The 25,915-nt window shown below is 45.9% G+C and overlaps 2 protein-coding genes across 5 annotated transcripts in view; one reads left to right on the top strand and one right to left on the bottom strand.

Moving 5' to 3' along the window:
- The first annotated feature begins 604 nt into the window (after positions 1-604).
- On the top strand, positions 605-21,512 carry LOC135388013 (mannosyl-oligosaccharide 1,2-alpha-mannosidase IA-like). The gene is made up of 9 exons (XM_064617285.1): positions 605-1,304; positions 13,039-13,257; positions 13,523-13,603; positions 13,725-13,819; positions 13,897-14,114; positions 14,182-14,406; positions 15,362-15,472; positions 15,549-15,721; positions 17,859-21,512. Exons 1-9 carry the CDS (start codon positions 771-773, stop codon positions 18,108-18,110), a joined length of 1,908 nt encoding a protein of 635 aa, XP_064473355.1. The 5' UTR covers positions 605-770; the 3' UTR covers positions 18,111-21,512.
- Positions 21,513-21,751: 239 nt separating this feature from the next.
- LOC135388012 (filamin-A-like) overlaps positions 21,752-25,915 on the bottom strand; it is an 82,604-nt gene continuing 78,440 nt past the window's right edge. For 3 of the 4 annotated variants that reach the window (XM_064617282.1, XM_064617280.1, XM_064617283.1), the window contains exons 32-37: positions 24,930-25,175; positions 24,584-24,754; positions 24,290-24,505; positions 24,107-24,136; positions 23,530-23,727; positions 21,752-22,768 (exon numbers count right to left, since the gene is read on the bottom strand). In XM_064617282.1, the coding sequence (XP_064473352.1) occupies positions 22,581-22,768; positions 23,530-23,727; positions 24,107-24,136; positions 24,290-24,505; positions 24,584-24,754; positions 24,930-25,175 (1,049 nt within the window). In that variant the 3' untranslated portion in view covers positions 21,752-22,580. The remainder of the gene's footprint in view (positions 22,769-23,529; positions 23,728-24,106; positions 24,137-24,289; positions 24,506-24,583; positions 24,755-24,929; positions 25,176-25,915) is intronic. The other variant, XM_064617284.1, reaches the window with a different exon arrangement.

Raw genomic sequence — 25,915 nt, 5'->3', positions numbered from 1 at the left:
CAGATTCGGGTGAAATGGTTGCAGGTTGGTTGCTTTGATTTGAATGTCGCATCACGTGAAGCAGAGTCTACGTAGCATTTTGACTTACCAGAAGAAGAAGAAAAAAAAAAGCGATGTCAAACGACCGAATGATGAATGAGGGAAAAAAAATTATAACGGTTAGATACTCGTAGACTTTTTTTTTTTTTTTGAGTGTGTAGCAGTCTACACGTCAACAGGAAATTGTTACACACCTTCTGCCACAATTTTTGTCTTATTGCACCGTTCCCTGTTTGAACAAAGAATTTACCATGGTAGAAACAGAAGGTGAGTTCACACAATAGCACAAAGGAATCGAAATCAAACGCCCGGAAACCCAGGAGCCACTAGCAGACGACAAAAGCAGACGACACATCATCAGCACCACCTCGTGTGGCGCTCCCAAAGATGGAGCTTTTCTTCTATTACTCGAGCCTAACACGAGAGCGCAGCACAGACCACGCTTCAAAAAGTATGACGTAATCTCGCTTTCATTTTCAAACTTTGAACTCCTGCTACCAGCTGCCGCCACTCTCCACGAACCTCACTTACGTCACGGGTAACGTCATTTTCTCGATCACGTGGCTGGCTCCACCGGAAGAAGCCGCGTCGCTGCTGCCCTCTGAAGCGTACATCAGCTTCCGCCATCGGCACCACCGCCACAAGGCGAGTAATCTATCTCATCGGCGTACGTCATGTCGATCTCAAGTAAGCGACTTGTATAGAATCTTCCCCCCCAAAGTCGTTTCGGAATGGCATCTTCGGGTGTCCTGCCGACGTATTTAAAGTACGTCAATGGCGTTCCGGTCAGTGGACCCCGAAAGACGCTACGGCTACGCGAAAAGTACATCGTCGTACTGGTGTTAGCGACCTTTTCAATGGTGTGCCTAGTAGCCTTCTTCTATCTTCCTGATCTTCGAGCATCCAATGCGTATCGTCAGATGAGAGACGCTGGACCGGATCTGTTATTTCCACCGCCTCAACTGGACGAAAACGTGATCCGACACAACGATGTGTTGAATGAAGATCCTCATCGTGCGGAGGATCGCGAAAAACTGAATCAAAAGATCAAGCTGGATCTGGATCAATCAAAGATGCAGGTTGATAAACCCGCTGTGCAACCAGGAATCTCGAGTACGAGCACGAAATCTGCGGTGGTTGTAGTGGGAGTGAGTTCATCTGTTCAGCCTCCTCACGCTGCCGTGTGGAGTACGACTGATCTTTCCATCCACCCTGGTGAACCTAAAGATCCTGTGACGAGGGAACGTCGAAACAAAGTCCGTGAGGTGAGAAACCTTCTTGCATCACCTTTGAACACGCGGGTACATTTGGCACTATGATAAGAGATTCCAAGATTGATGCAAGCATCGCCCTCAAGACGGCCTTGGATGTTGGGTCGTGTTGCAGTTTTTCTTCTTATGAACGGAATCGTGCTTGATAAGAAACAATGAATAACGAAAGATATGATGCTGTTTGTAAGTTCAGAGAGAGAGAAAAAAAAGGCATGCGTGTGACGAATGGACGCGGTGTGTGATTCGTTACGTAGCGCTGCCATCGTGGGAAGTTATCGGCAAACAGGTGTTGCAATGTGATTCGATATGTCACAATAGCAGACAGGTGTCGTCGGTGACATTGCTCTCTGAACACGTGGCGGTTCTTACCATAGTTTTCCCGTGCCGGTGAGAGCACGGAGATGCAAAATCAAACAGGAAGTATCAGCCAGAATCGTCAGGGAAAGGTAGTCCGCAGGCATACGGCTCCAGCGTAGACACAAAAAAGCGTTTTGTTTCGTTCTCACATTCATAAAGCAGGAAGCAAAACGCGTGCCAGTTCTGGCTTTACAATTGGAGGAATACAGACGAGGGTAATGTTTTAAAAAGGCATCCTGCAGACATGGGGGCAAGGTAACCGTTTGAAGCAAGCTGTCTTTTGAGGTTACCGCTTCTGGGACAAATATAAATGGAACAACCATACCTGCTTGTGAAAAGACTCGAGGAAGGAACGACATTTCGTAATAATGGATACATGTAAGCGTGAAATACGTGAGAGGGTTCGTTTCGAGGAAATTGCAGACGGCCATGAATAGCGGAGTAGACAACACCATGATTCGCGGCAACGAGGGGGGTTGCGGAAAAGCCAAGCCATACACCACAATGCTATACAGCCAGTTTGCGTTTTATGGTGACGCTGAATGTTTAAACGCGACGATAACGTCATGAAATATTCGTTTATCAGTGTAGTTCGTCAGAGCAGACGACTTTCGGTTCCACACCGCCCGCCCACACAATGCAGTGGGTATGTTGGTCGTCTGCTACCTTTCAGCACTCCGCACTGTGTTTGAGGACTGCTCTTTTCTTTCTTGATCTGCGAATATAAATTCGTAACGGAACATTGCAAAATACCATGATTATGCCGGTGTAATTTCTATGTGATTTATGTGAAAACAAACACCAAAAGAAAGAAAACAAGAGAAGGAAGACGAAGAAGAACAGATGGGACTTGTTACCTGTTGAAAAAAAAAAAGAGCGTTAAGAATCGACGACTAATTACCCAAACGATTCGAACAGTAAATGGGTCCACCTGCGTGACTAAGATAAATGGAATGAAGATCGTTAATCGATGGACCGACGGTGCTTTAACAGAGTTGATTCTTACACTGAATGGCAGCAATTAAGGGATTAGCGGTTCCTGCTTCAGTTTCGTCCATCGTTCATAATGGACTCCTCCTATAGAAACAGAGCGCGACGATGGGGCTTTAGCGAAATGCCCACATCCGCTATTGCTCTCGTGCGTTCAAACACGGGCAACGATATAGAGGTTATATAAGTGGAGCAAGACGGTTCCTGCAGAAATGGCTTTCTTTATGGGCTTGTGCTGTATTACGAGCCATAGGAGAAGTGGACCGAGATACTATATGGGCGCTCTGACATGCTGTTGGCTCACAGCTGCCTAACGGAACGAAAACTTGTTAAAAGCAATGGGATAATGTCGAACGTTCCCTGTTGTCTCCCACTGCGGGCATTTCAATTAGGCTCAGTCAACACGCTCGGCTAATATTTGACTAGCCCTAGTTACAGGCTGGCCGCTTAACGACGGAGCTCTGGTTGCAGAGCTTGGCGGCAGTTAGCAAAATTCGGCGACACTGGTGACCTGTGGATCTTCGGGCAGTCTTGGGGTTATCCAGCTGATAATCGCGGTTATCGCTGTTTGAGTTGGAGGAGGGAGGGAGTTTAGACAGAGATAAGATATCACGGGTTCTTCTTGAAAGTGTGACCGTATATAGTGATATAAGGGCAGGAGCGGGCGAATACGGTAGTTTCCATCCTTGCGGCGTGAAGCTGTTTCACTCACACTCTTAAAAATGAACTTCACCGCATATCACGCTCCTAGCCAACCATTATCTCGAATGATATCGTTATCTGCCCTGACTTGTTGAAAACAGGGGGCGTACGCCTTTTCTATGACAATTATGAACAGCATAAGTGTCACAGAAATGGCGTACGCCCCCCGTTTTCAGCAAATCAGGGCAGATAACGATATCATTCGATTAAATGGTTGGCTAGGAGCGTGCTATGCGGTGAAGTTCATTTTTAAGAGTGCAGGGAGCATTCAAAAGTGGCAGACCTGTTAATCACGTTAGTCACGATTAACATGACATGTTGTTAGTTATATAGCTACAGTGAGCAAATGGGAAATGCTCATGGTCCTTAGGCTGCACCCAGAAACGTCTTCCTGCAAGAGAAATTCACTGCCGCCGTATGAGATAAACTGAAGGGCACAAACGGCAGGAGAGCACAAAGTAACCAGAAGACAGCTGCGTCTTCCAGGAAAGAGAAATCAATGAGACAGAGTGTATCACACTTCCAGCGAAGCTTGCGCATTTTCTTTCCCGGTAGGTGGTTTATAGTAGGATATCGTCTGACTAAATAAAGTGTACGTTTCTATGACGGACGGCGGCGCATACGGAGCAGACGATGCCACATTCTGGTACACGCGTAGCAGACGACACGCGTATCAGACGACACTATCCCATTTGCCGTGTTCCGTTAATTTTTGTCAGGACCTGTACTTCTGTACGCATGATAGATCACGCTATGCACTTGTTTGTTCCGTGTCAACCCCACGAAGCATCTGTTGCTATAGCGGGCTACGTACCTGCGCATGTGCAGTAGACGACACTACATGCCGGTGCGAGCGTAGCAGACGACGCTATATACGTACACGTGCGTACATGCGGATTACGCTACGCGAGTGCATGTGGGGCGTATGACAAGGGAAATATCCCCATTCAGCACCAATACACCAATTGCACAAATATTGCCAATATTGTACTGTTCCCTCACTACAGCACGTGAAACATTGCCTCAGCAACGTAATCGTAACGTTTGTAAAACGCTGCAATGCTGCACCAACATTGAAATAGAAGCATTGCGGTAACATTCCATTTGTGCATGAAACGTTGCCGCAACATTTAAATGACGGGTGAACGTCATGGGACGTCCGGAACATTTCATTCCATTCCTTATTGGTGGGAATCACAGATAGAACAAGCTAGTGCAACCATTGTGTTACTGAAACACCGAAGTGCCTCGGCAATGTTGCATGCAAAAGGTGCAGCATTGCAATATATTTGTTTCAATGTTGATCAATGTTTCAGACGTTGCCTATACGGGTAACATCTCTATTACACATTGTAAGTGCGACGTTTCCTCAGTGTACCAGGTGCAACATTGCTTTCGCAACAGAATTACAATGTTAGCTCTGCGTGTCACTTGAAATCCAGCAGACACATTGATACAACGATGGTCCTGCAACGCTAACATTAGGTTGCTGATGCAGTGTTGTGTGAACAATGCTATTGCAGCATTGCATTACAATTGTTTGCCAAACACCGGTCACCAATGTAACTGCGACATTTCGTCAGTGTAGCACACACGCAACATTGCTTCGGCAACACAATCGCACTGTTAACTCTACGCATCTTTTTGAAATACAGCAAAAACATTGAAATAAAGATATTGCACCGACGTTGAATTTACTTGTTGTTTAAGCGTTTTTGAAGAAATGCAATTACAACATAGCACTGACATTGCTCGCAAAACAATGTATCAACAATGTAAACGCCACATTACCTCGGTGTAACATCTTCAACATCAGTAACATCATCGCAATGTTAGCTATACGCTATCTTTGAAACAAATATATTGCTACAACGATGAATGTGGACATGAAACATCGCAGCAACATTTCAACATTCGGGTAACACTGATGCTACACATTTGCAACATCTTGTGCTGTCTGGACAAGTGGGCGTACCTGTAGCTGGCTATGCTACATACTCGTGCACACGCAGAATTAAGACTGCTTTAAGTGCTTGTGCATACGCAGCAGATTACGCTACATATTCCACGATGCACGATTAGCAGACGACACTGCGTACTAGTGCACGCGTAGCAGACAACGCTACATACTCATGCACGCATAGCAAACGACGCTGCATACTCGTCCACCCGTAGTGGACAGTGCTACATACTCGTGCACGCATAGCAGACGGTGATACATACTCGTGCACGCGTAACAGACGACGCTTTACATACTCGTGTACCCCTAACAGACCGCGCTATACATACTCGTGTACCCGTAGCAGACGACGCAACATACTCACGTACCCGTATAGCAGACGACACTACATACACGTGTACCTGTAGCAGACGACGCTACATACTCACGTACCCGCATAGCAGACGACACTACATACACGTATACCCGTAGCAGACGACACTACATACTCATGTACCCGTAGCAGACGACACTACATATTCGTGCGCCCCTATCGGACGACACTACACACTTGTGTACGCATAGCAGACGCGGCGCTACATACTCGTGCACGCGTAGCAAACCGACGCTGCATACTCGTGAACCCGTAGCGGTCGACGCTACGTACTCGTGCACTCGTAGCGGACGACGCTACATATTCGTGCACGCATGGCAGACGGCACTGTATACTGGTGCACCCGTAGCAGACGACGCTACATATTCGTGCACGCGTCGCAGACGAGGTTGTATATTTCTGCCGGCGTAGCAGGCAATTTAATTATTCACAGCCAGTGCTATATAACAAAGCGTGTACCTTCATATTCCTTTTGTCCCGCAAGCTCATATAGTATCCCGTTGCCGTGTGTTGTCACCTTCTGTGCCCTTAGGCTTATGAAAATCTGTCATATTTCATTCACGAATAGTAGATGTTTCAACTTCTCGTACAACCTTAATTCCGCGCGCACTTTGGTAGCACTGGATCGGTCTGCCTATATAAGCCACCGGCACAGCCCTTGGTGGCATACATCCCATGAGAGCCCAATCCGATACATAACAAAGTGACACCTGTGTAGATCAATATGTCGCGGATGATATACGTACTAAAATTGGGAGCAGTGTAAAGCATGATATATCGACATTTTGATGCGCTCTGTGTTCATCTTCGCGCGCCGGCGTGATCTAGTTGGCGGTGACAAAGTGTATTAAAAGTTCAGCCTCTCGCTGTATGCGTCTGTCACATACGGGTCTTTAATGGAATACGGTGACACGGTGACAGCTCGATGAAGCAGGAGAAACGAGATTTCGAAAATATCACCAACCATCGTCAGGCACGTAAAGTAGAAACGAAGTGTATACGAGCCGCACCTGTTAGGATCTGTTTTAGAACGCACATGTTTCAAAGTAACAGACAAAACGGTAGTTTATATCTCATGTAGCGTGTGGAAAAATGTCTTTTTTATTGGTGTAGTACAACGTATAGTATATCGAATTTTGAATCTGTATTCTGCATTAAGTTGCTTTCAGTAGCATTCGACCACGACGTCACCACTGCCTGTATCACCCGGTGGCCACCGCAAAAACCCTATTTCTGAACTCAGTAACCGCCAGGTATTGTATATTGTATTGTCTGTATTAATAAAATCAGTTCCGAACTATATAGTAATATTACATAATATTACCGAATACATTTTTGTGGTGCAACCAGAACGCATTGAACTATCTGCTCTTGTGAAAACGCAAGAAAAAAAGAAGGAAAAGCATGTAAAATAAAGATCAGCATTATACTGTCGATACTTCAACACCGTATACTATCGATATAGGAACTCCTGAACGATACGACACATCGCTGGTGTTAATAATGTATTCGGTAATGTGCCTAGTCGATAACTCTAAGGATACTGCAGACGGCAACGGGATTTCTTGTAGCTCTGTAGATTACTAATAAATCCTGTTTTTCTGTACCTTTGCAAGCATGAACGGTTCTGTAATGGGACGCCATGCATAAGTGAATGAAATCATCACGCAATAATGGAATCTAGTGGTCGATGGATTCAAATGGGCTGGGGCGGACGTGGAGCCGACATTGACCCGCCGGTGTCGTGCCTGCATGCATCCGTAGTGGCTTTCATTCAGGGATCCATCAATTTGTCCGACATATTCCGAATATGGACAGGCACGCCGTATTCAGATTCGCGATCGAATCTCCATATATTTATTCGTAGCGACCAGTATGTGCTGTATGTGACATTGCTGCCATTTTTTCGCGTGCGCATTTGCTGTCGTAAAAGGCCAAGGTTCCAGCATGGTGCTTGCCGAGGGCGAGGGTATTACGTTACTGAAGGAAACCTCGAAGGGCAAGGGTATAAGTGGCGTGTGCTTAGGAACGCCCGAAATCGTTAGTGATCCACAATCTGTATGCAAACCAAACTGCACGAAACAGAAAGTGAAACGCGATGTAAAGGCTGGTTATATTATTGTGGTGAACAGACGTGGACAAATCGGGAGGACAGCGCCTTTGTTATGCGCTTGGACACCGGAAGTTATTTCGAGTCTATTCCGATAATATTTATATTAATATTAATATTCCAGAATCGTCTTTGCGTATTACCTCGATCTCATGCAAGAGGCGCATTCAATCACGTGCTACCTCTTTGCAGTTTGCAAGCAGACGACAGTAGTACCACCTGCTTTGCCGTTGTCGTCTGCAACCCTGGACGAACTAAATGCTTGCTACGGCTCCCAACGTTTTCCGAAGCAGACGACGGAATTTGCCGTCTGCTTCGCTAATTGCCGCCTGCAAAAATTCGTCAGTTGGAAATGTGTGTAAACAGCTGAAAAGGTTGTTCGAACGCCTTACGTATCAACCTTTGGCGGCGGCAACAGAAGTCCATGCGCAAGACCTCGAAGAATTTCGTCCCTGATGCAGGAAAGCATACAGAGATGAGCAGCATGGAGAGTCATCCCGGCGTATCAAAAAGCTCCAGCCATCACAATGGGCACGCGAGATCAAACAAAGGAGAAAGCGTATCAAAAGCAGCTGTGACTTGTTACGCAACAGTGGCACACATGCTAATGAGGTCACTGTTGCTCTGAGCGGACCCGATGTCGGACATATGCCTACTCTGTTTCCATACGGTGGCCAGGGTGGTGCCTTCTGTTCTGTCCAGCATGAACTTGCAGAAGTACGATATTTCACAGGCTACGCGTCTTCGAATGCGAGCTTATAACAACATCTACTTCCGCAGCACGGGTGTTAACTTCATGCCTGCTACAATCCCACCTATTTTTCTTGCTGCGTCGCTATAGCAACGGCGGATTTGAAGAAAAAAACAAACAAACGAAAAACTTGCGTCCTTTATGTCACTGCGCCGAAGAACCATCTCATATTGCACGCCTTTACAAATCCCTTCCAAGTGTCGTACAGCCCTGACATCAATTATTTTACGAGAGTGGTCTGGTCACGAAAGCAATTTCACAGCATCAATAGGATGGAATGTCGCCATGAGGTTTTCATGCATTAGAGAGTTCTGAAATAGAGTGCGTGAAAATAGGGGACACAAAACGCGAGCGCTATATTGCATGAAGCTCTCCGCGCGCGCGCACGGTTTCATAACGCAGGACGGTGCGCTCGTGTTCACCCGAGCCCAGACGGTGGAATGGAAACACCAGTGTTCTGTCCACGTGGATCCGTTTCGAGGTCGCTACAAAAATGATTGGCCATGTAGACGTCAGGTGGAGCCACAATTAGGAAACGGATTCGATTGACGATGAAAAATGTGGAAGACGCTAAAAAAGACGACGTTTTTGCGTGATAGAGAACATTCGATGACGCACAACACGCATGGTGACTGTCCATATTCTAAAGAAGTACACGCTGCACGTAGAAATAACAGTCGGATAGATCGTGTGTCTTTTTATATCGCGTGCGGTATATACGCCCCGTACAGTGTACAAACATGGAGTGCCTGCTTTCATGGCATGCCATGTGGTCGTTGCGGCTTATATCGGTGTGCACACATTGTTGCTTGACTGTGTGCGGTGGAACACGAAAGGGTTAATGCGCCAGGAAGGCCAGAATCGATTTCGAACGGGAATTTAATTAGACGAGGCGTAACCTCGTACTCAGCTTTATCGCACGGAGCCGTTATTTCGGATATCATATGATTTGTGTGGAGTGTTTTTTTGTTTTTTTCTCCTCTAAATCTTGGTTGGAAATTAGCCTGTTTCTTCACCGGTTTCTTCACCGGTTTCTTGAGAGGGAGTTTGTTCGAGGGACTTTCAATCGATTCCCGGCTCGCAGGAGCGGAAAAAGAAGTATAGCGTCCGAACGTGTTTCGCAAGTTCGTTGACAACGGCGTTAGCGGCATGAAGAAAAGATGACGGGACCACCGTGACCATGTTATGGAGCAGACGTGATGATTGGTAATCGTATATAGCGACGTCATTTGCAATGGCCGTCCGATAGTGATACGGGAAAAGGAGGGACCAAGGTAAAACGCTAGCACATTCACGTAATCACACGGTCAGGGTTATATGGTAACCTTTTTTTTTTTTTTTTTTTATTCCTCAGGCTCAACTGAAATGTGTGATAACAGTTTTGGAAATGATGGGTGCATAACACCCGCCAGGAAGTGGTGTTTTCCGTAAAATATATCCCCCTTTGAAATATTGCTTTTTGTATAGAATACACCGTTTAAAAGGATGCTTTGTAAAGCACCCTTCTGTATGATGCTATGAAGCTTACACCGTAACGGTGTGTAGCCATCGGACAAAGACGTTTACACCCGCCATTCACGCTTATCCAACGTTTATAACTAAAGACCAGCTCGAGGTCTGATAAAGTGGTCTAACAGTTGTGCATTAGCGTACGTAAATGATGGACTTTAAATGGGCTCGATACGAAAACCCGCTTCACCCCCCCCCCCCCTATTTTTTTCCTTCTGATTCCGTGTGGCACTCGACACACATACCTGTGCATACAGCGAGATGGGTTGACGAAAATATATAATGTTTGAGCGTTAAATAATGCGATTACATATGGGTTGCCGTGACCGGTGAGGCAGCGTCACGTGATTCGAAGCGGTGTGAAAAATTCGAACTTTCAAAACTTTTCAAGAATGACGCTTAGATAGCTGCCGGGACCTGCAAGAACTTTTGCGATCGTCACGCTGCCCCCCCCTCCCCCCCAAAAAAAAAGATATTCTCCTCGGAATCCCCCCCCCCCCCGCCCCTCCCCTTCTTGGCTACTGATGTAAATACTTGCCAACGAACGTAATGTATTCTCTGTCTGTACGTAGTTCTCTTTTCGGCTCATTTGGATATCAAAATTTGGCGATCTACGTGTCAAAGTACGTGTTCGTTACTTTTAAAAGTTCTGCGCTCACAGCGCAGCTTCGTGCCTGCAAGAATGTGGACGTACCGAGTAAGATTGGAAGGTGCACACACCTGGCTCTGGTTATTTCGGTGCTCAATTGATTAGCGCGTAGGGCATGCGGAAGGCGTCCTCCGGACTCTGGAAGGCGTGACGACCACGCGGTCACGCCAACCTCATTCTTCGCTCGCTCGCTCTCGAGTGAGCGATGACTTTCATCCAAATGGACCGCGTTACAGCCACTCAGTCGGTAACGCATCGCGGATAGTGCATCGCTGCCCTGGGGTGCACTTCGAGAACTAGTATAGTGGTTCTCAGGTAATTGGTCTAACTTACTGTTTCTGGTTGCACCTGTGGAGTTCTAAATGGTGACATTTTTAGGAATGCGTGTCGAGTCCTTTTATGATTAATCGCCGACGAACATGTGCTGCAAGCAGGCAGAGCCAACGCCAGGTGGACAGCTTACACGACGTGACACGTAGTCATTAAGAGTCCGCCAATCACGACCGTGCTTTCAGCGGCCGTAGTCATGGAGGCGAGCCGCCATCAGCCGCATGGGCAGCCACTGGTATCCACAGGAAGCCTGTGTTTGAAACACGACCTACTAGATTATAACGACCATGTTGTAGGCACCCCTTTCCAGCGCCGCATTTTTGGAAGGTAGCGGTGGCGCTACTCATCGTGCCAGTTATTGCTTCCTCAACTTCTACAATACTTTGTACTTCACCTTACCATAGTATTTCTGTACAAGCGGTGGATATTCCACAGATGTCTCGTTCTGATGTTGATTATCATCATCATGCTACGGTAGTCGTACGTACGCTTCTGCGCGTTCAGAATTCAAATTTCCATCGTCCAATCGTGGTGGAGATCTCGCGTGCCGATGAGTAGCGCCCCTAGCGGATCGTGAGGACGGGATCTTCATAAAGGTTGCTGATTATGACATGGTGGTTATAATCTATAGTAGGTCGTGGTTTGAAATCGCCTGCAGTGATTGCTAGAAGCAGACGACATTCCTACTTTGTCCGTACATTCACGCTAGCGACATCTCCACGGAAAAGTTTAAAGCCGAAAAAAGAAGCCTTCCCACAAGGCAGATGTTCCGCCGCGTGTTATGTAGATCATTCGCACGATGCAGGGAGTGCACACTTAGCAGACGACACCGCGATTTCTTGTCGTCTGCTATGGAATATCTTGTGGCTGCACCGCAGAATATTCCCCACGGTGAACAGTGCACAAAAAGACGGGGCGCTGAGCGCTCGCGCGTACATGGCAGCAGAAATTTGTTTTTCGCATCTCCCGCTGGGAATAAAAGCATCACCTGTTAGTATGATGATACACTGAACGTGTTACTATGTACGCGGCCCGTGGTACAGAAAATTGCGCGGTGTACTGTCCTTTTAAAGCGATTTCGCACTCGAGCGAGGAAATAATCGTGCGCGTCGAAGAAAAAGTCTCTCACGCATTTCCGTTACGCGGTTCAGTGGCCAAGCGCGGTCTCGAGAAATTTCGTTTAATTCGAGACTTGTTCTCACGACCTCCGGTGTGTCCATTTCGAGTGAGAAACGCACGCGTTGGTGGAGCTCGTGAGACACGGCTTCTTCTCATACCAGATGTAGGACAACAAAAGGCAAAGGGTTTTGCCTCCCATCGTTAGGTACAGGGGTGTACGTTGTCGTTCGCGTAACGATCGCCCCTGCACGATTGTGAAAATAAGCAAGTCTAAAAACGCGGCTTTGAATCTACTATGTAGCTTCAGTCATGCGCGCACGCGTGATATGTTTTTCTTTGGAGAAGTCATGTCTCAAGCCTTTGACATCGAATCCACCACAAGGTCCGTGCGCGGGAGAAGAAAGGGTGGAAAGGGTAAAAAGGAAGTGCGGACGAGCAGGTTGTCGCCAGCACGTGCTTGCGTCAGAGGGAGGGGCTTGACGTCAGATGTTATGGAAAAAGCAAACGAAAGTTGGGAACACGTTCGCAATGACCCTTCACAAAAACATCAAAAGCCTTTCAATACGGGCTTAATAAGATCTCAGAAAGAGTTCCGCCAAAGTCATACCGCCAACGATGGCCCTATAAAGTTTAACTGCATGTGGATACATGGAGTGAGGAGGCCGACATTGGACTAACCATCTGTGCGAAAAGTCATCTGGAAAACCTCGGGAAAAACCGCGGACAGCATATCCTGCAGTTTGGTTACGTGCTGCCATACTCCCAGTCTTTCATAAAGTCTCTGCGGATCATGTCTGCAGAGAAACAGTGTTTGCCCACAGGCATCATGGCAGCATTGTCACAGTGTAGAAGACTGTAGAAGCATTCCTTCTTTCCAGATGATGCAGCATGCATGGTCCAACTACGAAAAATATGCCTGGGGCCAAAACGAGCTGAGGCCAGTGTCCAAACGCGGCCACTCGGCCGGCATCTTCGGAAAGAGTTCCATGGGAGCAACCATCGTGGATGGACTGGATACCCTGTACCTGATGGGTCTACGGGAGGAGTACCGTAGGGCCAGGAATTGGGTGGCTGAGAACCTCAGTATTGAAAATATTGTAAGTTCACGACAGCGTTAGCCTAAAGTGACTTTGGTGATGAAAACTAGGTGAGCTTAACACAACAGCACACAGTTACCAGCCTTAACTGTCAGCTTCTACCTCAAACCGCAGTTGTATGTAAGCAACCAATGTCTGCAACTGGGAGGTCTTTTGGAGCTTGTGACCTTTAATAGTCTTGGAAGGGTCCAGACTCTCCATCCAAGACTGGTCAAGAGATGGGAATTAATGACTCACAGTGATTCTGTTCTTGCTGTTCTTGCAGAATTCCGATATTTCCGTGTTTGAGACCAATATACGTTTCATCGGTGGACTACTTGCATGTTATGCGCTCACTGGAGATACAGTAAGTTCCAGGAAAAAATTTCAATTCATGCTCTACGAGCCTCACTACATCTTACTCTGCACATGCGTCACTCTTCGACCTGATGCTCTCAGGGTGACTTACTTCACTTTGACCATTTCAGATGTACAAAGAGAAGGCAGACAAAATTGCGCAGGTCCTCCTTCCAGCATTTGAGACTCCAAAGGGCATTCCACATTCCCTGATCAACATAAAGACGTAAGAAATGCTCACAGTGGGTGAACAGTAATGACAGAGCAGCATAAGAAATATACCTCTCGATTCTTTCCCCATAGTGGTGTCAGCAAGAACTACGCCTGGGCATCCAGCGGGAGTTCCATCCTGGCAGAGTTTGGCACGATGCACCTGGAGTTCACGTACCTTAGTGACATCACTGGCAACCCTGTGTACAGGGACAAGGTCATGCGCATCAGGAAACTGCTGCACGGCATGGAGAAGCCAAAGGGGCTCTACCCTAACTTCTTGAACCCTAAGACTGGACACTGGGGACAACGTAAGCGTAGACATGTCACTAGCTTTCAGTGAATAGAGGTTGATGTCGTGGTGTCTCATATTTTCAGACCACATGTCGATGGGTGCACTGGGAGACAGTTTCTACGAGTACTTGCTGAAGGCTTGGCTGCAGTCCGACAAAGAAGACACGCAGGCCAAGCTGATGGTAGCTGATGCCATCCAAGCCATCGAACAGCACATGGTGCAGAGGTCCAAGAATGGACTCGTCTATTTGGCGGACATAAAGTATGACAGGCTGGAGCACAAAATGGATCACCTCGCCTGCTTTGCCGGTGAGCACAGATGAAAGGGTGATTGTGCAGGGTATTCCTTGAGATGTGGAGGGTTACTGTTGTGAGCCTCGAGTTTGGTTTTCAAAACCTGGCCCTCTAGGCACGTGGTACTTGCTCGAAGTTCGTATTGGCTCACTTCTTTCCTCTTGCGTTTTTTTGAGAGATACAAAAGTAGTACAGTTTGTAAGGTTAGCTTTTGACTGATTTAGAGGTTAGAGTTTTATGTATTTGACTATTAAGTTATGTGTGGAAGCCAAATGCAAAATTGTATCCAGTACATTGTATCTTTTAGACAGTCGAGGAAACCGAACGGCACGTTCGCATCCAGTTTCAGTTACATCACTTTGACGACACCTTGGTTGCCTTTATGCAACTTTACGACAGCGATAAAGATGAATGAGAACTGTTTGGAGATATAGCAAAACATAATCATCAAGTCTTGCTCGGTGGAACAGGAACCGGAACCGGAACCGGAAGTTACTCACAGGGACGTCACGACAGTGAAAGCACTGGCTATGTAATTGAAATATGAATTATTGGCAGTGTATTCAATTGAAATATTTTGCACACTGACTCTGAGCATAATAAGAAAGCACATGACAGTGTTTGTTTAGATTTGGTATGAAACGGGACTGTTGCTTTAAGCTTGCACCTCTAATGGCACTCGTGCTTATAGAGCACTTTCTTTAGGATTTCACTCTCTTCTTGTGCCTATAATTTTATATCCTTGCATTTACTGCCACCTATCGCCTAATTTGAAAAGCAGAAAATTTCCCGTGCACAACAGTCTTAAGACATATCATAGGTTGGTATGAAATGCATATATCTTACATAAAGAAATCTGCAATAAGAGTCAACAGAGGACGTAGCTGTGGCAAGGACCCTCGTGAAGTGCAGTGAAAGCAGCTGTACGAATTTTGATTAATACAATAACGTGCCTCCATGTATTGTGCAGGAGGATTTTTTGGCCTGTCGGCTTCAGTGTTCCCCGAGGAACGGAGGGACCACTACATGCAACTAGCCAAGGACATCACGCATACGTGCCACGAATCCTACGACAGAACACGTGAGTATCTTCCTTGTCCAACACAGGTACTCCACGCCGCACTGTCCCGCTTAAACACATTGCATTTTGCCTTCAGCAACCAAGCTGGGACCCGAAGCCTTCCGTTTCACTGACAGCCTCGAAGCGCAGGCTATCAAGCAGAATGAACGTTACTACATTCTACGTCCGGAGGTCATAGAATCTTACTTCTACCTGTGGAGGTTCACAAAAGATCCAAAGTATCGAGATTGGGCCTGGGAGGCTGTGCAGGTAATTGTCGATATATCAAGCTATTTCCAGTTCCATAGAAGCTTTGTTGCTGTTTGGTTTTGTAAGTTGGCAGCTTGCAACAAATCGTGCTTATCTAGACTAGTAATCGGGCTAGCAATCTGCAAAACATCAGCTGGACTGTTGACATAACATGTAAAATTCACGGAGTGTAAAAGCACGATAACGAGGTACTGTAAAACCCTTTAATTCTTGCGATATCGGGTAGAGATTCGTGGCCACTAAATTCGACGAAATCTGAATGCTAAAGTTTGTGGCTTGGTTGCCTCACTTTGCGATATGCCTCAACTTGCCCTTACTATATTGAATGAAGGCGGTATTGCAGATGATTGTGTGGTAAAGCAGTTCAAATTCTTACTAGCAACCAAGTGTGAAAATAAAGCTCCGTTTGTATCACTGTCTTGGGAGTGCCAATTTCTGCTCAAAATTTTTGCATGCCCTTATATTTTGCAAATTTTTATTTTTACAAAAGTTGGAAAAATTAAGTGCATGCAAACACTAAGGGTTTTACAGCGTACTGTGTGTTATGAGATTCAATGACCGATGAAAATTGCAGGTCTCTCGCATAACTGAAACTTAGGATGATATCTGGGGTATTATTGAATCGAAAATACCATCATTGTGGTGAATGATTGGGATGTTTTGCAACATTTATAGTTGACATAGCGCAGACTTTACAAGTCCACTCACTCTAATATTGCTCAAGAATTACGTATTCACTCCTCACAATTGTGACAGTGTATTATTTTAAGAAGCCCTTTGTAAAGAGAATTTCGCTACCTCTACGTGTGTCAGTCAACAGTCATCAGTGTTTCTTGGCAGCATCACAAAAAATGTAACTTGTGAAGTTCACTGCTCGCGGGGTACTCTCATTCAAGCCACACCTGCCCCATATCAAAGGTACACCTGAGAGAGGTGTCAAGTTGTCTTAAAAGCATCTAGGTATACCTGAGGTACTGTACTGCACAAATGCATCATTGAACTTTCTAGTGGTGGAAGTCATAGTATCTGTCACAACCAGCAAGCCTGACAGTTTTCAGTCCGTTCTTGCTGCTCCTCGTTTTGGATACGAGTCATTAATGTGGTGTATTGAACCTGTAACATAGTTCTCACCCCACAAGTGCTTCAATCCTATCAGGGTAGGGCATGCATATTACAATACTTTGCATTATAAAAGTACTACTGTGATACATTTTTGTACTTCACATGTGCATCTCTCCACAAGACTGTATAATACTTCCTAGCTGTCAGACTGAGTATTCTTCTTTTGAGTCATCCATATTATGCTGCGGTAACACACAGGTATTTGTCAGTTTGTCAGTAACAGTGGAAATCTGGGTGAGCTGGTGACAGACAATTGAACAGCTGAAGGGCGCATACAGGAGGAAAATGCAGTCTCATCTGCCGTCCATCTCATGCATGCACTCTTTGTTCAATTAGGGATATCTGTGTTCAAGAGATATTTATTTGATCCTATGGTCGTGATGGTAATTTGGTACTTATTTTGCTTGGCTGTTGGCTTTAAAGCAAAATATTGTTCGTATTATATTACGAACATATTATAGTTAGGGCTTGACTTTTTCGGGTTTTATTTTTGGCCAAATTCGGGGGGTAAATATCGGGTCATATTTTTCATTTGAAAATTCGGGTTAAATGCCGTTACGGCATATTCTGTCGTCAGGAATTCGGGTGTATTCGGGTGATTTTTTTTGTTTAATAAAAATTTGTCTTAACATGGAACTAATGTTTAGCAATGTTATAAAACTTTATTTTAATGCACGCTTATGAGTGTGCCACGCGACCCGGATGTTTTCGGGTAGATTCGGGTTAAACCCGAATTTTACAGATTTCGTTGGGGGGGTAAATATCGGGCGGATACGGGTTTAACCCTAAAAGGTCAGGCCCTAATTATAGTACTGTACTTTAGTTAAGATGTACAACTGTATTTACATTATAATACACTTTATAATATGTAGTGGTGCGGTGCCCCATTGCGTATTATTAATCATTGTGTATAATTATGTATCATTATTATAAAACATAAAACAGATATTACTGCCCACCCCTGAACCATGTAAAATGAAGTGCACTTTTAAAATTCTATCTTTTCTTGTACTAGGCACTGGAAAAGCACTGCCGTGTTGAAGGAGGCTACTCAGGAATCCGAAACGTGTACGCGACAGACGGACCGAAAGACGACGTTCAGCAGAGCTTCTTCCTTGCGGAAACGCTCAAGTACCTCTACCTTATCTTTTCTGAGGACTCTCTCCTTCCACTGGATCAGTGGGTGTTGAACACGGAGGCCCACCCCATCCCCATCCGTAACAAGAATCCTCATTACGGTGCCGCTGCCCCTGCCCCTACCAGCTGATGGTCTAGTGAAGGCTAGTTATGCCCCCGAGGGGTGTGTTGGTATTCTGTTGAAGCCTCGTTGAGGCAACGTTATCGTCAATACAGTTGCATCCTCCTGGGGAGGAAAGTTGCGCTGATGCACCTGGGATATGTGAACCTACCTAAGACACCTCATCTACATCAAGAATGTTTCTTGCAGGATTGGAGCCTCGCATTTGGCTGCTCAGAAATACGGTGCAGATGCATTTATTCAGTTGTCTCCCGATTCGTAGTATTGGTAAAGTATATTCCTTTAAGTATGCTAGAAGTATACAGCTGCATTCCTGCAAAAACTAGAAATAGGACTACAATCAACAGGAAACTAAGTTTCTGTAACAAATTTTACACATCGCCTGCACTGTATCTTGTATCAAAGTGTGTGAAATGCTGTTGTACTTTTGGAGGAAAGGGGGCATTCAGAAAAATGCGGATTCCCTGCACGTTGTGTTTGACGAAATTTTAATTTCAGCTGTGGGTTAAGTCTAACAATCAGTACAAATACATTTTAAATAGCATTCCATTTTGTGCGTGGTGTTCACTGCCTCGCAGGCTGGTGCAATTGGAACCACTAGCTCTGCAGACTTTTCTCGCAAGCACAGTCGTCCTTGGACACCATTGGCCATTTTATCTTTTTTGTTTTTGTTTTTTGCTTGTTTGTGGTATCCCTTTCCTCAAATGTACCGGCATTTCTGTCACAATCTCAGTGAGACATCCTCCCCGAAGAGAGTCCCCAGAGTGGTGTGCGGACATCGCGCGCCTCTCTCCGACTCTACTGCAAAGTGCAATGCCTTACATTAGGAGAGCTTTGTTTTTGGGCAAGACATTTGATTGCTTTCGTTTTTTGTCCTGTATCAGGACTCTCTGTATTTTGTTTCTTCGTTGACGAGTTAGCTGGCACAGAACGAAACTCGCTTTTGTACAGATGATCCGACGGCCTTAAGACGGTACTGGTGAGACTTCAAGATTCTTTTTGTGTGTACTGTGGCTCAGATCTTTTGTCACACTGGTTCGGGACTCTGTGGTGCAGGACATATTTCGTACGCTACTCTACTACGTTACCGGTGCGCTTCGAGTTGTCTTTCGGGAGGTGGAGGGTCGGCAGATTAAAGGGGTGGACGCCTTTAGAGTATCATTTGATCTCTCTTCGCAGAAGCTACTGCATTTCCTTTTTGGTCACATTAGAGTTATCCGGGGGCATCCACGTTCTCAGGTTGAGTCAAAGGGAGAGATAGGTTTGTAATGGTTTATGCTTGAAGGGCATTAGTCGTTAATGAATCCTTTGCTTCCAGGAGCAGACAGCTAGAGGGTTCTGGCTCCTTATATCCATCCACACCATACCCATGTCACAAAACTCATTATAATGTCACTAGTGAGCATGCATTAGAGAGTACAATCGAAGTTGGGAGGCAAAATGGCGACTCGAAAGAACGTGAATGACACAACTTACATGCGGAACGTGTGAGAAACTAGTGGAGACCCACCAAGCACAAACGTACTCTCACACGTACGAAAAAAGACTTCGGTCACTGTAGCCCAGCGTTGTACGAAACCTCTTTTACTCGTCTCCAAACTGTGTAGGCATTTGAGCGCATAATATATATATGTATATTCTGGTAGGCAAGTACGCTATGGTGGAGAACTGTGTCTTCACACGATGCAGAGAAGAATGGTCCGTGATGTGTTGACACAATGCTGCATGTACTGAATTGTGTTTTATTTTTCTGGTCGACGGGATCCCTCTTAGAATTATATGTTGAACGCTGTGATATTTATGGCGAGAATGTCTTCCGTCTTTTGGTTCTCGCTTCTCTATCGGTGTCGAGGGTTAAGTGGAGAGAGTTAAGTCGTGGTAAGGAACCGGAAAGATTATTATTTGTGCATATTGCAGTATTTATTCGATAATAGAGAGCACTCCTTTTCCGTAATGTACATTTGCCCTGACAACCGACTGGTGTCCGGCCAATACCCGACTAATGCCCGACCAACGTCATGTTGGTCGTGTGGGTGTCATGTACATTGCACGGATGCCCAGGGGATCATGCGGGGCAGGAAACAGGGTGTCCTATGTTCGAACAAATAACGTAAAATGTTGGAGGTTGGGAAATTATGTTACTATGACGTACCATTGCTCGTTGCTGCATTTGTGCATGTGGTGCAACAAAGAAAGACCTTGGTTGGTGTTGTATTGCTTGCATTGCTAGCACTGAGATTGTTTGATGTTTTTGTGTTTGAGGACCACAGCAAACTGCAGGAAAAAAAATCGTCTGCGCAATATCGTTACAGTTGAAGTTGTTGATTTCCTTACCTTAAGATATAAGTTTCTAAAAGTCAGGACCAGTTGAAGTTGCACCACTTGGCTTCCTGACCTACCATTTGTACTGCTAATATGATGATCTGTCATCATGGTAATGCAAGACTAATATTAGTTTGGGGAGCTATTATAAAACTGATGCAATAAGTGTGTGTTGCAGCAGTCAGAGTTGATCTGGTTGAAATTTCTTCCCTTCTGGACATTGTCAAAGAGGATAGACGGTAGCTTAGCAATTTGATCTCTTACGCATCAGCCACTTAAATTAGCAATTTTGCATTTTTGAATGTTGAAATGTATACTAGCTGCTGGACAAGATAGACAAGGTTCTTGAAATGTGCAAAGTATATTCAAATCTTGTCCCGACGTGTTTCAACACTTCATTAGAGTACGACGGGCGTAGTTGAAAGTGCGTCTTCTCACAGATACGTTATCAACTTATCATGTGCTTGCTCATCTCGATATTTAGTCCCCCGGTAGTACGGATAGCGGTAGAAGAGTAGTTTGCGCGGATAAAGTTTTGCATTGGGCCCGCTCGAAACAGGTGTTCACCGACATGCGCAGAGAGGTATGGCCTGTCGTGCCTAAATACACATTTTTGTAATTCGACAGGTAGAGGTTCTGTACCTGGATTCACTAGAATAAATTACAAGGGTGCCGACTGTGTTGCAGCCTACGCCTATAATGCCACATTCTATAGAGGGTCATTCCAGGCTGCACGAACAGTAGGTCTAAACAGGTGCTTAGGACAGCTCTTGTGCATCTAGTGCCAAACTCTTTCTATCTGCTGTGAGCGTTTTTCTTTTTTTTTTTTTTTTTTTTTGAGCTACTGGCGAAAGGATGAGGCAGTAGTGGACTGAGGCAAGCCCTATGTGTGAATGAGTTTTTTTCTGTGGACCTTTCCCTATAGAGGGTGTCTGTATGCACACACACACACCTCTTGCCTTGTACAGTGTGAAAAAAAAAAACAAGAAAAAAAACAAGTCACGTGTCTTCACTCCCCTACTGCGTGAAGACAGGCACACAAGAAGATTTTTGGTGCTAAGAATTAATAAAGTTGTTTCTTTTTTGCGACATGTCTCGCTTGCTCTTTTTTTTTTTTTTTGTGCATGCTGCCAATTACTCTTGGTGCCATACACGTAGCCCAGCAGCAGGGTCTCTCTTCTCACAGCGCTGAACTCTGACTGTTGATGTCCGCTACGCAAAGCAACTGAGAAGTGCCAGCAGTGCCCCAGGGCCATCACAAGCCAAGCACTCCACATAATCAAAATTAAAGATCAGCCGACCAGACGTCAACAAGCAAAGCAGCCACATTTTTCCTTTGTGCATTTTGCTTTTACTTCATCACAATGACATTCTTTGAAAAAAAAAAAAAAACTCTGGAATATACATTTTGCAAACACACAAAAACAAACAGAAAATGGCACCATGCTTTCATCTGCTGTGAGGTGTGACTCGAAGACAGGACCGTAGCAGGAGTTCCAGAATGAAATTAATCGATCTCTTTGAGAAAGTTGCGTGACACCTTCAAGTATTATTATTCTGAATCACCTTCCAACAGTCCTGAAATAGTATCTTGCTTTGCGTGTCCCTTGGCAGGGGAGGCATCTAGAAAATCTCCTTGTGGGCGAAGCTATAGAGTTCATCGAAAATATGTGTCTAAGTAGTTGGCACCGGGTACGGCAAAATAAACTCAAGCAGAACTCAAAGGAACATCGTTGTAGGGCAGCAATAGACGGTGCGATGCATGGAACGCTGCTCGCGAGCGAAATTCCATAAGTAGGCAGTCTTAAAGGGAAATACCAAAAAACTTGCAGCTCTGGGAAAGGAAGTGTTGCTTCCGTGCATACACGTTCTGCATCAACATTCCCTTCAAAGTAGATGGTCGATATTCGGTAGAAAAAAAAAAAAAAGAGAGATAAACTAAATCACAACTCCGACGTTCTTGCACCGCACCGTGACGTCGGAACGTCAAAAAGTCCCAGACAGAAACAACAACTTGTGTGACAGAAGATTGGAAGAGGAGAAACGTAAGAACGGAGAGAAAATCCCACTGGTGACAAATGAGACGCTGGAAAGTGGGCAGGACATTGGCACAAAAGGTCTTCTCGGGGGGTCGTTCTTTTCATTTACTTCTAGGCTCTATGGGACTTCAACCTTGAAGGGGCTTCCAGGGATATGGTCGTCGCCCCATTTGACAATAACGATGTGATCGCCCTTCTCCTTGACCATGTAGTTGACTTGATAGAGGTTTCGGCCCAAGTGTTTGACATACACCTCGTCACAAGGTCCCTTAGGCCCATAGACGCTGGCATAGATGAGGTTGTTGCCTGGAATATGTCACAGACATGTCAGTATGTGTCGCTGTTCTGAGGAACGGGTTTGGGACAAGCTTCATTCATGTGGAGACACTGAGGACAGGAAGAGCAGTCAAAGTGATGCTGAACGAGAAGGGTCAGGTAAAACCAGGCACCCACGGAAAGGGCAGGGCATGAACTGGGCTTCAGTCACGTAGCAAAGTTCAGGGAAGAACTTTTGACAGCAAATGTGGTTCAACAAGAGTGCCTGGACAAGGACAATTGGTTGGGAGGCAGCCAAGAGCACAAGGTGCAAAGCAAGCGACCGTTTTGAGGATCTAGAAAGTCTTGTGATCACAGGGCACATTTGCAGGCAGGTGTCTGGGATGTGTGCAGGGCTCAAGGTAAAATCCAGGAAAAGAGGTTCAAGACTGGTGCGTCAGCAAAGCATGGGACTAAGCTAGGTATGGCAGGGATCAAGGCCAAGGAAGTGGGAAAGGATTGGCCTGTGTGGCTTGTAAAACAGGCAAGCAGTCAGGGAAAGGATCATAAACAGGAAATAGGGTTCATAACATGCAGAATTCAATAAATAATAAACACAATACAATTCATAATGCAAGACGGCTCCAAGAGCGGCCTCTGCCCAAGAGCGCGAGTGTTCGACTGTTTTGTTTGCTGCTGTATTGCCAGCAGCATATTGAACTAGAAGCACGATACGTTTTTTGCGTCAGTGTTATGCGATACAAATGTACACGGAAACAAAATATGTGGGCAACCAGAATAGAAGGACTCACCAGCTTCGAGGCAGTTGACATTGAACGTGTTCATCTTGTGCAAGGTAGCACGCTTAAGCCCCATACCCTTGGATGTCACTTTGGCTGCGTTAGAACGGAACTTTGGCAGGGCGTCCGCCTTCTGTACTGCCTGCTTCACAACGGTGTCTACAAGCACTGAAGACGTCTCTGGAGCTGTCTGGGGTGCGATGGAAAGGCCTGCATTCCCAAAGCAAAGAGCATAACGGTCAAGACCGAGAACCGCCTGTGGTATACACGATCACACAGCATGCCGTGGGAAGACACGTGTTGGAACGCATGCGGAGACTACGGGTCAAGTGCCAGTAACACGTCTTCCAAAATTTCCTGGTCTCAACCAGGTTTTTAAGGGTAATGGTACGCTGTCAGCAAGAAGGCGTTCATGTGACGCGCCTGTAGAATCATGGCTACAACTCTTCAATATCACTGCACACACATTAGTTACATGCCGTGCCAACGAGGTGTTAAACTGGGACATAATAATTCGAGGTATTGGAAGTGAGACAATGCAGATTGGGGAAAGGATGTCACTCTCGCACGCACGGAGTCCTTCACTTACGTTTGCCACCTTCACTCCTGGTAACCAAACCTAGGAAGGCAAACAGTACATTAAATCTAACACTATAAAAGACGCTGTGTGCATCAAGCCCTACCAGAGTTCCAACTGCGAGTGCTACTGCTGTTGTACAACAGCATCATTTACTCGTATGATGTGTATTAGAATGTGCCGCGATGTACCTACCTGTGCAGTTGACCCTGAATGGGCTGCCAGCAATGTGGTAACTGTTGAACTTGACCGTGATGAAATATTCTCCTGGGGCCAGTGGTGTGTACCGCACCTTGTAGCCTTCTTCAACTTCTGTGCAGTCCATGTTGACCTTTGTAGGGCCATCGATGGTCACGGCTAGAGAACCAGCGCCGGCATTGCACGTATCGACAATGAAGTCAGTCTTCACACCTGCAGCAAACCGGGGAAGACTCTTTCACACATTCAGCAGCACAGATAGCTGAACTGTCCTGGACGGTGAAGTCTTACCGCTCTTAACATCGCGAAGACCAGGACCGAAGGCGTTGACGGCAGCGGGATCGGCGTCGTCCTTGCCCACACGGATGCGGAAGGGACTGGCAGGGATATGGACGCCGTTGAGGCGGATGTGGATCTGGTGGATGCCGTTCTCGCGAGGAACGAATCGCAATGCCCACTGGTCTGCGGTTAGAATGATGGGAGATCGTCATGCAACTTACGAACGTACTTTTTACTCGCCGATAAATTCGAATATAAGTCATATGACTCTACATCAAATTGCGTGGCAACCCCCTTTCCTCTGAATGAATTAACGTGCCAGGTGCTTCAGGTATAGCACACGATCGTCGTAGCGTACCGTCATCCAGTGGAGCGACGAAGCAATCGTCATCGTTGCCGCTCGGTGAGACCACCTTGCCGTCGAGGTTTCCCCTGGCTCCATTCATGGCGATGGTGAACGTGCAGGGTGAGTTGACCTTGAGGTGCTCGGGGATGCGGCCCAACTCGATCTTGCTGGCATCTCCAGCCTGGGGCATTACGTACACCTTGAACGGGCTGTCGGGTATGGGCTGGTCGTTGAACTTGATGCCCACACGGTACTCTCCTGCAAGGATCCCAGAGTATTGTGTTGCGTTACGTGTGCTCCTGGTGAATTGCTCCCGGAGTCTTAACGAAAAAAATTAGATGAGCATCATACCGAACACGAACTATTCCCTAGATACCGAATACAGCATTCACATTCATTTTGCGCGAGTAATTAGTTCGCAAATGATGACAATAGCAAACCGCAACCAAAATGCGAAGAACGGAAAACAGTGCTATGCTATACAGTGACGTCACCCAGCATTGTCGTCTGCTTCGCAACCTGCATTCTCCCTTGCTGGATGCCGGATGATGTCAGCAGTACGGCAGTATGTTGCTTACAGTGCCCTCTCGCTTCACAGAGGCGAAGCGCTCGCTTCTTAATAAATTTATTTGAATAAAATCTGCACAGTTTTGGAACGAGATATTTCGTACACATGTTCCTGACATTCCAGAGGTTACGGGTATACCACAACCTCTGCGGTGATTTTGTTGCGGAGTACCACTTTAAAGGGACGTTCGCAAATAGAAACCCATCTATGAAACAGATATCACTATGTTCGGCATTGCCCGACAATCTACTTGGTAAATTTTTTCATCCAAAAGTGCTTAGATATCAAATAAACGAATTTTAAAGATGAGCGCTGCTTCGGCGACAACAAGATCAACGAGTGACGTCACTTCCTAATAGGGGTAGTGAGAGGGCCTCGCTCAGAGGAGAAAGGCGCCGTTCAGACGCCCACACCGCTGCGGCATCCCCTT

The sequence above is a fragment of the Ornithodoros turicata genome, chromosome 3 (genome assembly GCF_037126465.1).
Source record: "Ornithodoros turicata isolate Travis chromosome 3, ASM3712646v1, whole genome shotgun sequence".
Taxonomy (NCBI): domain Eukaryota; kingdom Metazoa; phylum Arthropoda; class Arachnida; order Ixodida; family Argasidae; genus Ornithodoros; species Ornithodoros turicata.
Note: the sequence above shows the minus strand (reverse complement) of the source record. Positions and strands in the feature narration are given on the sequence as shown.